Here is a 12,600-nt window from a genome sequence, read left to right as displayed (position 1 = left end):
TCATTGTTAGTTTTGCAGCTTACATCTGGTAGCCCTACTCAAGGGTAGGCAGAGGCCAAATCTTTCCCCTGATTTGGGTCAAAGGAGTCGAGGTTTGGAAGGAGTTAAGAGATGAGATGAAAGAGTTAACTTTCCCCCCATTGAACCAACTTTTCTCATTTGGGGGATTATGAAGCCCCCAAAGGTATTTTAAGCCGAGTTTTCAAAATTCTGTACCCTGTGATACAAAGTTAAAGCAGTTTTTTCCCCTTTTTCCAGTTTGAAGAAATATTTTTGGAAACAAGAGAACAGTATCTGAAATTAATCAAAGGTAAATACAGCAACTATTCTTTAGCTATGATCACGGAAAAAAGTTTGGTAAATGACTTGAGGACTTACGTTTGGGTGAGATCTGGGTGACTGCAGAGGGGGAGGGAATCAAAAAAGTTCAAGATGAAAGCAACACGATTTAAGCCCTACTTCGTTTTTACATGCATTGCAGAGTGGGGGAGCATTGATCATTCATTCATTCATTCATTCATTCATTCAAAACATTTAAATAGTTGTCCATCTTCCAACAAACTATGGGTGGCTCCCAATCAAAAGTTAAAACAACAGATAAAATCATATCGAAACTATAAAACTAAACAAATTAAAGAATAAAAACATTAAAAACAACAGTGAGCTGGTGTCAAATTGAACTTCTAATGTGCAATTATTCAATCTTCTCCCAGCCCTTAGCTTTATAGAAGATTAAGAAGGTGGAGGCCTGCCAAACCTCAGGAAAAAGAGGGTTTCAGAGGGCAGAGGCTACCATAGAAAACCATGAGGTCACAGCTGCCTTCTGGGCTTTTTGCTCCCCGCCCCCTGGCACTCATGGATCCTTTGAATGGGGTAGAAAAACATAGGAAAATAAGCTTAGTGAGCGGGAACTTTAAACCGTTGCCAAAGGGAAGAGGATGGAGAATATACAAAAATAAGACTTTTGGGAGTTGCATTCCTTGTAATTTAGTGTGAATTTGTTTTCTACCTTCTTCCAATAAATACACTACTGTCTATCATTAACTATATCTACAGTTTGACAGTGTTACTAGCATCTCTTCAATCCCTGCTAAACTCTTCTACCAAGAAATAAAATATTACTGCTGGTGATTAGTATTGTCAAAATGTGTACTTTTTACAGTACCAAAATGATTTCCAAGGACTCCTTCGAGAATTTTAATTTACACTTAAAGTTTGTTTTGACTCCTTCGAAAAGAAGGAGTCAAAACAAACTTTAAGTGTAAATTAAACTCCTAGTTTGGCTGCCTAAGCTGTCATTTCTATGTTACTGATGGCCCCAAGTCATAAACTCTTTCTCTGAAATACCTGAATGAGACTGAATTCAAGTGATTGGGATTTAGAATGAACCACTGAATTGTATCACCCCATTTTTGAACAATGGTTTTGCTTAGACTATTTAGTTGGCATAATTTTGAAAGGAAGATTCATAACATAATCTTAAGACCTGCTCACTTGAGAATTTCAAGTTTAGGTTCTTCCAGAGAAATATGTGAATCTGATGAGATGCTGAAGTTGTTAGCAATATTTAAAATCGGACTTCAACTCCCAGAATTCCTGAGCCAGCCACGAGTCATAAAAGAGCCAAGGTTGCCTACCCCTGGTCTAGACTGATAGTACATATAATGTGCTCAGCATAATTTTCTGGAGGAGTTCCTGTACTTGCTGCCTTCCCTATTGTGCCTTTCTATATGGGACTCTATGGTTTTACCAATACAGTTAGAGAATAGCAGAGAGAGGGATGCTATCCCGTGAAGGCAGAGCACGTTCTCAAATCTGCAGCTGTCACCATCAGGAACTGCCTCGGAGAATCATTGTTGCTCTCCTCTCTCTGTCCACCGTGAGAAAAGTCACCTCCAACAGGCAGAAGAGAGTGTAGTGCTTGTTCATCTGTGGTCTACATGAAAAGACAAGTCATTTGCATTCACATGTTGTATAATGAGTGGCCTGCTGCAACCTGCATTCTCCTCAGTTTGGCTTTGTGAGCCACATCAAGAAGCAGAATGGTGAAGTTGCCCCAGAGAAGCAGATCTTGGGAACTGGCAGCAAAGGATTGGCAGAAAAAGTGATGATTTTCCAAGGTAGTCGCTAGCCAGGACATGCAGTGGAGAAATCTTTGCCAAGAGTGCAATTTGCTGTGTATCTGGAGCAGGTGGATGTTTCATTTTAATCAGCTGCTAAAACCAAGGACGCTGGGCATGTCTCATCATGTCCAAACATCAGATAATGCAATGGAAGAGAATATTTGTAGCTCAGGGGTGAAATGTGGAATTTTTGGTGTCCTATGAGGACTCCCCGCCCTAGATAATGGTTTGTGGGTCCTGCATCATGCAGCTTTCTTAACCAATTGTAAAGCTTCCCTCCCTCCCATCCAGTTGTTCAGAAGGAAATGTGAATCAGAGATAAGGGGCAAGCACGCATCAGTTCACTGCTTCTTTACAATAAACAAGGATAAGGTGGGGAACGTGGGAGTGGCACTTTACTGGTAAATTAGGTTGAACATGTTTTACCTGTCGAAATTTGAATATGAGTGAAATTTGAGAAATAGGTGAGCAGATGATCTGTGCAAGATGTTTGTTGTGCACATGGCTGACTTCTTAACAACCAAAGCTCATGCTTTATGCAATTTTATAATAGTAATAGAAATCTGTGTGGGGTATGTGTGCATTGCTGTATAGAACAGGGGTCCCCAACCCCCGGTTGTGTGCATTGCTGTATAGAACAGGGGTTCCCAACCCCCGCTATGTGGATCGGTACCGGGCTGCTGCATGCCAACAACCAGTCTGCAGAAACAAGCAAAGCCCCAACCATGGGATGCCAGCAGCACACAAAACCATGCCCCCTCTGGTCCTTGGAAAAAACCTTCTCCACAGAAGCTGTCCCTGGTGCCCAAAAGGTTGGGGACCTTTGGTATAGATATGTATATTCTATTGCATTGTCTGGTGATTGGACAGGATGAGAAAAATTAATTCATTGGTTTTAGCCTGGCTTTAAGGTATCTGAGGAAATGTCTCACCCCAATGGGATTACAGAACGGACCTTGGGGGTCTTCTAGTCCAACCCCCTACTCAAGCAAGAAACCCTGTATCATTCAGACAAATGGCTGTCCAATTTCTCCTCAAAAAGCTCTGGTGTTGGAGTACCCACAACTTCTGGAGTCAAGTTATTCTACTGGTTAATTGTTCTCACTGTCATGAAATTTCTCCTTAGTTTTAGGCTGGATGTCCATCCAACCATTTCCATCCATTACTTCTGGTCCTGACCTCCATGCTTTGGAGTACAGGTCAACCCCCTCCTCTCTGTGACAGTCCCTCAAATATTGGAAGATTGCTTTCACGTCACCCCTAGTCCTTCATTAGACTACTAGACAAACCCAGTTCCTGCAACTGTTCATTGTATGATTGGCTCATCCCACTTGCTCCAGCAAAAAAGGCCTACTTTGGATCCGGTCTGCCAAAAGAATTTCAGCTGGCAGGATCCAAGAAAAGATCCTTTTGCTGTGGGCCCGCCTTTTTGCCTATTCTCCCGATAGAGGTGAGGTCAGGTGCCACACACCTGGCCTTCCCGAACAGCCTGAAAACATGGCCCCCCTATAAAGGCACTGTATACAGGGGATGGCTGACGGGGCAGAGATGAGATCCCCACTTGCATGTCACTTGTCCCTCTTGGTTTTCAGTCTTTATTTAGTCCTTCTGAATTTTCATCATTTTGTATTATCTTTTTAACCTTTTTATCATATTGTAAGCCCCCAGAGTTGCTGCAGCAGTGAAATGGATGGCATATGCATTGAATGGATTAATAAAATAGTTATAAATGTTATGGAACAGGCCAAGATGTGGAAAGGGCTAGAGCAGTGGTTCTCAACCTGTGGATCGGGACCCCATTTGGGGTCGAACGACCATTTCATGGGGTCGCCAAACAATGCAGTCTGCCATTTTTTCCCCCTTTTCCTTAGCTGTGCTACTCCCTTTTATTCTATTGGCTTTTGAAAGCCAATAGAATAGACTCTCTTGAATAGAGTCTAATTCTATTGGCTTTCAAAAGCCAATAGGAATTGTCCAGGCTGTCTCTGCCCTGCTGAGTCCGCCAAAAGTCCCATTCTGCAAACGGTGCTGCACCAGTTGAGTAGTCCTCGACTTACAACCAGTTGAGTAGTCCTTGACTTACGACCGGTTGGGGGTCGCGGCATTAAAAAGGTTGACAACCACTGGGCTAGAGTTATGATTCCTAATAACAGATAGTATTCTCTTTTTCTGAGCTTGTCAGGGTCTCCTTCAAATCTGCAACATTTGGGATGCAGTTTTTGTTTTATTCTGCATAAAGAACTATTATATTTGCTAGTTGATTAAATTCAGTCTAGAAGATAGGTCATATGCTAGCATCCATCTAGCATACTGCCTCTGTAAAATTACTCTACTGCAACCTAGACCTGGTCAGTGATGCTGTGTTTTCCTTTCTTTTCTCTTCTCCCCTTTCCTACAGGTGGATACTTGCTGTTTGATCAAGTCCCCCTGGTGGAGATGGATGGGCTAAAGTTGGTCCAGACCAAGGCTATTCTCAATTACATTGCGGGGAAATATAATCTCCTTGGGAAGGATCTGAAAGAACGAGCACAGTACAGTATTGTGATTCATCATCTTAGATTTGATCCAAAGTCTCTGCCCTAATATTACTGCATTCCCACAAATCTCACCAATGTGCATTGGCTATGAATGAGAAACAATTCTTGCAGGCCAAGAAGACAAGCCTTTTAGATCATTGGTTTCTGGTGTGATGTATATAAAATAGTCCTGGAGCCTCTTGTAAATGTTTGGCCAGTCCCATGTCACCCATTAACGTTCTACTGGCACATGCTCCTGATTTTTGCATCTAGTTGTGAGAAGTTAAATGGAGCAGCATTATTGGGCTTGTTGAGAGAGAGCATTGAAAGGTTATAACATCTTAGTAATAACTGTCCGATCCCTACTCTGTCCCGTCATCATACATCTTTGCACATTGGAAGCTATTAGGCTTTCTAAAAATGGCAGTTGTTTCCAGGAAAATAATTTGAGTAGTTGCCACACCTATCCCAAAATGGCCTTCTAGGATTAGGGCATCCTATTAGAATTTTTTATTTACTTAAAATTAATTATATGCCTTTTGTTATGTATGATTATATTTATTCCTGCAGCATAAATTTACTCTACTATTTATTGTGTATGAAGATTCTCAGTCATCCAGGTTATGGTTGTCTCAAATGTGCTTTTTAAAGAGGCAAATGGACTTGCTTATTTTTCTTCGAAGACATTTCGCTTCTCATCCAAGAACCTTGTTCAGCTGAAAAAGGAGCTTTGAAGCTTCTTGGATCAGAAGCAAAATGTCTTCAAAGAAAAACAAGGAAGTCCAGTTATCTCTTGAAAAAGCACATTTGTGTCTACTATTTATTATTTGTAATTTATTTTACTAGGAAAAATTAAAAAAAAAGACTCAATACATCATACAGTCAATTAAATGTCCATACTAAACACCATTTAAATCTCAATGGTAAACAATATACGAGGGCGAAATAAACCTCCATTTGGTGTATAATAAAAGTTCTGTATCTGCATCTGTCATTGATAACCAAATGGAGGTTTATTTCTGAATTGCCCTCGTAGTATCATAATAACTAAATAAATCATGCAGCCAAAGCGCAAGATAGCCAGAGCAACAGCTGAAAAAGAGCACTGTCTGGTACTAGCAGAGGTTTCTCCTGGGAAGAATGTGCCAGATGGGCCAATTCAGAGAAATCTGTATGAATCGTGGAGGGGATCAAGAGTCAAACCAGGATTTTGAATTTCATGTGGAAATCTAATGGCAGCAGTGGAGTTACCAAATCACGGGTGTAATCTGCTCTTGGTGAATAATGTTGGCCAGTAATCAGACTAAGGCATTTTGTACAAAGTACAGCTGATGTGTGATTTTTCAGAGCATCCCCCACATGCAATTAACTGTGGTAGTCTAGTTGGAAAATGATGAGCTGCCATTGCAATTTTTTTATGATCCAGGTAGGGCTATGACTGACGTACCAGCCAATGAATCCAAGACAAGTGTTAAATCCCGCCTCATGCTTCATGGACACCTCTCTATCCCTCCCTCCCCATAAAAAAAGTGCATTTTGAAAAAACTAGTTGGTTAAATGCCAAGTTATAACATTATGTGTATTTTGGCTTTCTACCTCAAGCCACTTGTACAGCATGCTTTTTTACAAGGATGTCACCTTTGACTTCTTGCATAATTTGGCCGTCTGATTCTATACATTGGAGCCATTAACTTTTTTAAAAAACCCTTTGCCATTACCTTTGACCTCTCATAGGGGAGCCCAGCTTTTTCAAAAGAGAATAAATCAATTAACTTCCATGGTGCAGGAGCAATTTACTATTCTGGACTGCTATCCAGTGGCCTGACTAACAAAAGAAAGATCAAATTCTATTTTAGAGAATCTTTAATTTTATCTGCAGTACAGCTCTTCTGTGTTTCCTTGCAGAATATAATGCACATTTTTCTCTTTCTTTGCTATAAGGAAAACTCCACAATTGCATTCAAGACTTGTTCTGAATGTCCTCATTTTGGTCTGATTGCCAATATCAATATTGGCTTTGCCTGTCTGATCCTGCCCTTATCTTGCTGACAATCTATGGCTATGGGGTTTTTGTGTGTGTGTGTGTGTGTGTGTGTGTGTTTGTAGAAATGAGACCAGAGGTAACAATACCAGCTCTGGGCACAATCATACAAGCAACAGAGTCAAGGTGGAACTGGAATGGTCTGGTTTGCAGCTTTTCTGCTAACAAATGAAATAATTGCGAAAGGGAACAGAATTCTATCTTCACAATTAATTCCTTTGTCCATAGAATTTAGGGAGCAACGGTTATGCTGGCATAGAAAATTTTGGAGCAGGAGATGTTACACTTTTGGGATTTTAGAAAATGTCCTGGTTGGGGAACACTGTGCTATAGTATAGAACATATGATATATATCCTGTAATTTTATTATTTTTTCAAATAATTTTACTGGAAGTTTGAATAAAACAATAAAAGACATTAGAAGCTAAGATAAAGAAAAAAAATGATAAAAATGTTTAAAGAGAATAGAAATCCCTCCTGCCCTTAGAAAATGACTCCTGAACCCCTTTGTGATGAGTTAAAAACAACTCCCTAATCTCTTCACCTCTTCTTGGGTAACAAATATAAAACTCTTCATCCCATAACCCTTTTGTTAACAATAGGCAAATCGAATAAGTAACATCTTCTTTGGCTCACTTATCAACCATACGGAGCTCTAAGATTTTACCATTAACTGACATATATAAAACTTAGCATTCCACATTTTACCTTTTAGCTGTAACAAAATCCCATTTAAAAGTCACTAAAAGGTCCCAACATCCTAATAAAAACAAAATGTTAAATTACAGGTTTAACATGACAAAAAGGGGCCATTTCCCCCTTTACAAAAGACAAACCAATGTACAACATCTTATTTTCAGATACACATTTCCTACCTCCATTCTCTAAGCACAACCACAGTCCACGATCCCAGCATCCCAATACAGACAAAAAAATAAATAGCAATAGCATTTAGGCTTATACACTGCTTTACAGGGCTTTACAGCCCTCTCTAAGCAGTTTACAGAGTCAGCATATTGTCCCAAACAATCTGGGTCCTTGTTTTACTGACCTCGGAAAGATGTAAGGCTGAGTCAACCTTGAGCTTGTCAGGCTCGAACTCTTGGCTGTGGGAATTGAGAGTTAGCCTGTAATACCGCATTCTAACCACTGTGCAATCATGGTTCCTTACAACATAGCAAAAAGAAATAATTTTCCTTTTAAAAAAATAATCTCAACTTAAGCTAAAGATAAACAGTAAAATTTAGAATTGTTTAAGTATTAAAAATTATAATTACGAAGCTTCCGGTACGAGGCGACGGCGATGGCGTCTACTTTGTAGCCGTCCAGCTGGGAAGGTGTCAGAACCACGGAGCGCAGCGTCTATCAGCTGGCCCGCGGCTCGGAATTCCCTTCCCGGGCAAAGGGAAGGGACAGAGAACGCAGGAGTAGAGGTAGAACCCCTGCACTCCCTCTGGATTTTTTCCTAGAGGGGGTGAATGGAGCGTTCCCTCGGAGCTCCTGCTGATCTCCGCCTCCCAGCTGTTTTTGCTTTCTAGGAAGCAAAAGAAACCGCCGCTTCTATCTCCGTGCCTATAGTGTATTGGTGAGCAGTTTTTTTATTATAACGGACAGAGTGGTTTAAAGGAATTTTTTTATATAGTTTAGGCTTTTAATTTCTTTTTATTTAGCTTTGATTATTTCTCCTTTGTTCTTTTTATTAGTTTGGACAAAGGAATTAAGATGGCGTTTTGAAAGTGTCGGAGTTTTTTTTTCCTTGCCTTTTGCTTCATTTTTCTTTTTTCTCTTTAAGGACTGGATTTTGCTTTTGCTTTTGGTATTGAATTCCTTTTTTTGATTTCTTTTTTGGTTTTTTCTCTCTGGATTTCTAAGGATTATAGTGTTTTTGCTGTCTGTTTTAAAAGAAGGAAAAACTTTTTTTTCTCTCTCCCCCTCCTTTCTTTTTTTGGGGGAAAGGGAAGTGATTTAAAATGGCCTCAAAGAGACAGCCGCCTTCTACAATATCCAAGGTGGTTTCTTCTCCTATAACCTCTACTGCACAACCACAACAACAATCTAAACATGCACCACCGGCTCAGCCACCACCCTCTCCTCCTTTGCCAGGATTTTCAGCACAAGAGGTTAGAGGCATAATGGGAGATGCTGTAGCAAAACTGAGAGAGGAAATGAAGCAATTTGCTATACAGATTAAATCAGACATTAAATCTGATTTTAAAGAAGAGATAAGTGGGATAAAGGATCAAATGGAAGATAATAACAACATTTTGCGACAAGATATACTTGCAGCAGTCTCAGGCTTGGCTACGGTGGTGGTGAAGCTGGATGCAAGACTGGAGGAAGTCGAAGATAAAGTTGATTCTTTTGATGACAAAATCCAAGAGGTGGAAAGGAAGGTGGAGACTTCACAAGAAGATATTTTGATGTTTCAATACAGACAGATGGAGTATGCCTTGAGGATCAGAGGCCTCAAGGAAGATAAGAATCAAGATTTGATGGAGGTGGTCCTTACTGATTTAGCTGTGGTTTTGAATATGGATAAAGGAGAATTGCGTGGAGAAGTGGAAAAAATTTATAGACTTAACTCTTGGATTGCTAAGCAGAAGAATTTGCCTAGAGATGTGGTGATTTATTTCACAAAGAAGTCTCTGCGTAATGAGATTATACAAGCCTTTTATAATAAAAGATTCCAGATTGCTGCCCAAGATGTCATTATCTTAAAGGAAATCCCATCAAGAATTCTAAGAAGCAGGAAAGATTTTGCTTTTCTAGCTAATGAGCTTAAAGCTAGATTGATGCCATTTAGATGGGAAATCCCGATGGGTATTGTTTTGAGCCATGTGGGGACACGTCACAGATTGAATACGGTTGATAAAGCTAGAGAGTTTTATAACACGGTCCTGGGTGCAGGCTCAATTTTACCTGTTCAGAAATCTTTGAGTGGTAAAGAGGTGGAGCAGCAATCCGAGGCATTAGGTTTGGTTTCCGCTGGGATGCTGCAAGCTGAATGGCAACGCCAAACGGAGGTTAAAGAGCAGAGAATGACTCGTGCAGCTTACAGACGTAAAGAGAAGGAGCAACGTAAGAAAGAGGCTAAAGAAACTTCTTCTGAAAGTGCATCATCGCCGGTGGGAGGAGCAAGACCCAAGAGTTATGCAACACATGCAGCAATGGCAGATCTTGAAGGTGTCTTCTCCAGGCTGCGGACCAAGAGTGATGACAAAGTTTCTGACCTGGAATGTTAATGGATTGAACTCTCCTCAGAAAAGGAAAAAAATCTTTTATTATTTGAAGCAACACAACAATGATGTTATCTGTTTACAGGAAACTCATATTTTACTTAAGGATCAGAAATATTTAGTTAATGCTCGTCTGGGATCTCACTTTGTATCTTCTGCTCCTGGGAAAAAGGGGGGAGTTGTTATTTATGTTAAACAAAATCTACCAGCTTGTCTGGTGGAATCAGATCCCCAGGGAAGATATGTGATGCTTGAACTTGGTTTATATGGTAAGAAAGTACTTATAGTGGGACTTTATGCACCAAATCAGCAACAGGAACAATTTTATAAGTTGTTACATCAAAAAATAACATTGCTGGACTATAGATCCGTGGTTTTAATGGGTGATTGGAATGGTGTCTTAGATATACAAAGGGATAAGAAAGGTTCTTCTCCTTTTTTTAAACAAGCAAAATTACCCAAAGCCTTTTTTGATATGAAGGAGGACTGGGAATTAAGGGACTATTGGCGGGAATGTAACCAAGAGGAGAGAGATTTCACTTTTTTTTCTGATAGACACCAATCCTTTTCAAGAATTGACTTTTTTTTATTACAACGGACTTGTACAATAGAGTAAAGAATGTAAAGATTTTTCCTAGATCATTGACGGATCATAGCCCAGTTTGGCTGGAGTTGACTCAAGAAAAGAGGAGAGAAGATCCTGGAGAGTGAATGAAAATTTGTTTAGACAAGAGAAGAATGTTCAAAAGTTAAAGGAGTGTTTAAAGGATTATTTTGTTTTGAATATGTATAAGGGGACTTCAATCTCAATGGTATGGGATGCAGGTAAAGCATTTATGCGTGGTGTTTTGATAAAAATGAATAATTGTTATAAGCGAAAGCAGACTCAGAAACGTAAAGAAATGGAAGATGAAATTAAATCAAAAGAGAAGTCCTTGATTTTAAATCCTTCTGATGAAAGTATTAAAGAATCTTTAAAGTTATTAAGGTCACAATTTAATATGTTGTTAGCAGATCAAGCTGCAACTAACTTGTTGTTTATGAAACAAAATACATTTTGTAATGCCAATAAGCCAGGGAGGTGGTTGGCTTATCAATTAAGAAAGAAACAGAGACAGAGAATAATAGAGAAAATAAACTACAAGGGTAAAATAGTTTCTCAGAAGGAATGGATTAAGAAATCCTTTTTGGACTATTACCAAAAGTTATATAAATCTACTAATGTGCAGATATTAGATATAAATAAATATTTAAGTGAGGTTAATTTCCCTAGACTGACAGAGGATCAGAAACATGAAATTAATGGGATAATTACTAAGGAGGAAATTGCGTCAGCAATTCAACAATTGAAATCAGGGAAAGCACCGGGTACGGATGGGTTAACAGCTGTTTATTATAAAGCTTTAATGGAGGAGATGATCCAACCATTAGGTGATCTTTTTAATGGTATTTTACAGGGTTCAGAGATCCCTCCTTCATGGCGTAGTGCTTTTATATCATTGATTCCAAAGGAGGATCAAGATCTTACTTTACCAATGAATTATAGGCCCATATCTCTTTTAAATGTGGATTATAAGACATTTGTTAAAATTTTGGTAAACAGGTTTATGAGGGTTGTGCCTTATCTTGTGCATAAAGATCAATCTGGATTTATAACTGGAAGGTATATGAAAAATAATGTTAGACAAATCATTAATATATTAGAATATTTAGATAAGAACAACCAAGTCTCTGCAGGGCTGATATTTTTAGATGCTGAAAAAGCATTTGATCAATTGAATTGGCATTTTATGTTAAGAGTAATGGAAGAGATGAATTTTGGTGAAAATATATTACAAGCTCTTACGGTAATATATCAAAAACAAACGGCGCAACTGATTGTTAATGGAGGTTTGTCAGAGGTTTTTACAATAGAGAAAGGTACTAGGCAGGGGTGTCCATTATCACCACTGTTGTTTGTTTTAACATTGGAAATATTGTTGATTAAAATTCGAGAGTCGCAGGAAATTAAAGGAATAGAAGTTAACAAAAAAGAATATAAGTTAAGAGCCTTTGCGGATGACTTGGTTGTTACTTTGTCGCAACCTGTTCATTCTGCAGTAAAACTATTACAGTTGATTCATTATTATGGTTTGGTCTCGGGTTTCAAGATTAATGTTAATAAGACTAAAATTCTACCTAAAAATATGACTAGTCAGGAGAAGCAGACCTTGGCTATCTCGACGGGTTTTGAAATTGTTAATAAGGTAAAATATTTGGGGGTGATGTTATCTGTTTCTAATGCAAAATTATTTAAAAATAATTACGAAAAGTTGTGGGTTAGGGTACAGAATGATTTGAAGAATTGGGAGAAGTTGCAATTATCCCTCATGGGAAGAATTGCAGTGATAAAAATGAATATTCTACCCAAGTTTCTCTTTTTGTTTCAGATGCTACCGATTTTGAAGAATGAGATTAATTTAAGTGAATGGCAGAAAGGCCTTAATAAATTTATTTGGGCAGGGAAAAAGCCAAGGGTTAAGTTTAAAATTATGCAAGACTTTCGTGAGAGGGGTGGACTCAAGGTACCGAATTTGAAATTATATTATGATGCGGTGGTTTTAACACTAATTAGTTATTGGGTAAATTTGACAAATCCTGAGATACTCCATCTAGCGGGATGGGATTTACTTTTTGGATGGCAT

General features: G+C 38.9%; 1 protein-coding gene across 2 annotated transcripts in view; it reads left to right on the top strand.

Moving 5' to 3' along the window:
- Positions 1-12,600, top strand: part of LOC120306930 (glutathione S-transferase 3-like) — a 37,297-nt gene that overhangs the window by 10,028 nt on the left and 14,669 nt on the right. For both annotated transcript variants that reach the window (XM_039340993.1, XM_039340994.1), the window contains 2 exons: positions 259-310; positions 4,522-4,654. In XM_039340993.1, coding sequence (XP_039196927.1) covers positions 259-310; positions 4,522-4,654 — 185 coding nt within the window. The remainder of the gene's footprint in view (positions 1-258; positions 311-4,521; positions 4,655-12,600) is intronic.

The sequence above is a fragment of the Crotalus tigris genome, unplaced genomic scaffold (genome assembly GCF_016545835.1).
Source record: "Crotalus tigris isolate CLP2741 ecotype Arizona unplaced genomic scaffold, ASM1654583v1 scf7180000017764.6130737, whole genome shotgun sequence".
Lineage (NCBI taxonomy): Eukaryota > Metazoa > Chordata > Lepidosauria > Squamata > Viperidae > Crotalus > Crotalus tigris.
Note: the sequence above shows the minus strand (reverse complement) of the source record. Positions and strands in the feature narration are given on the sequence as shown.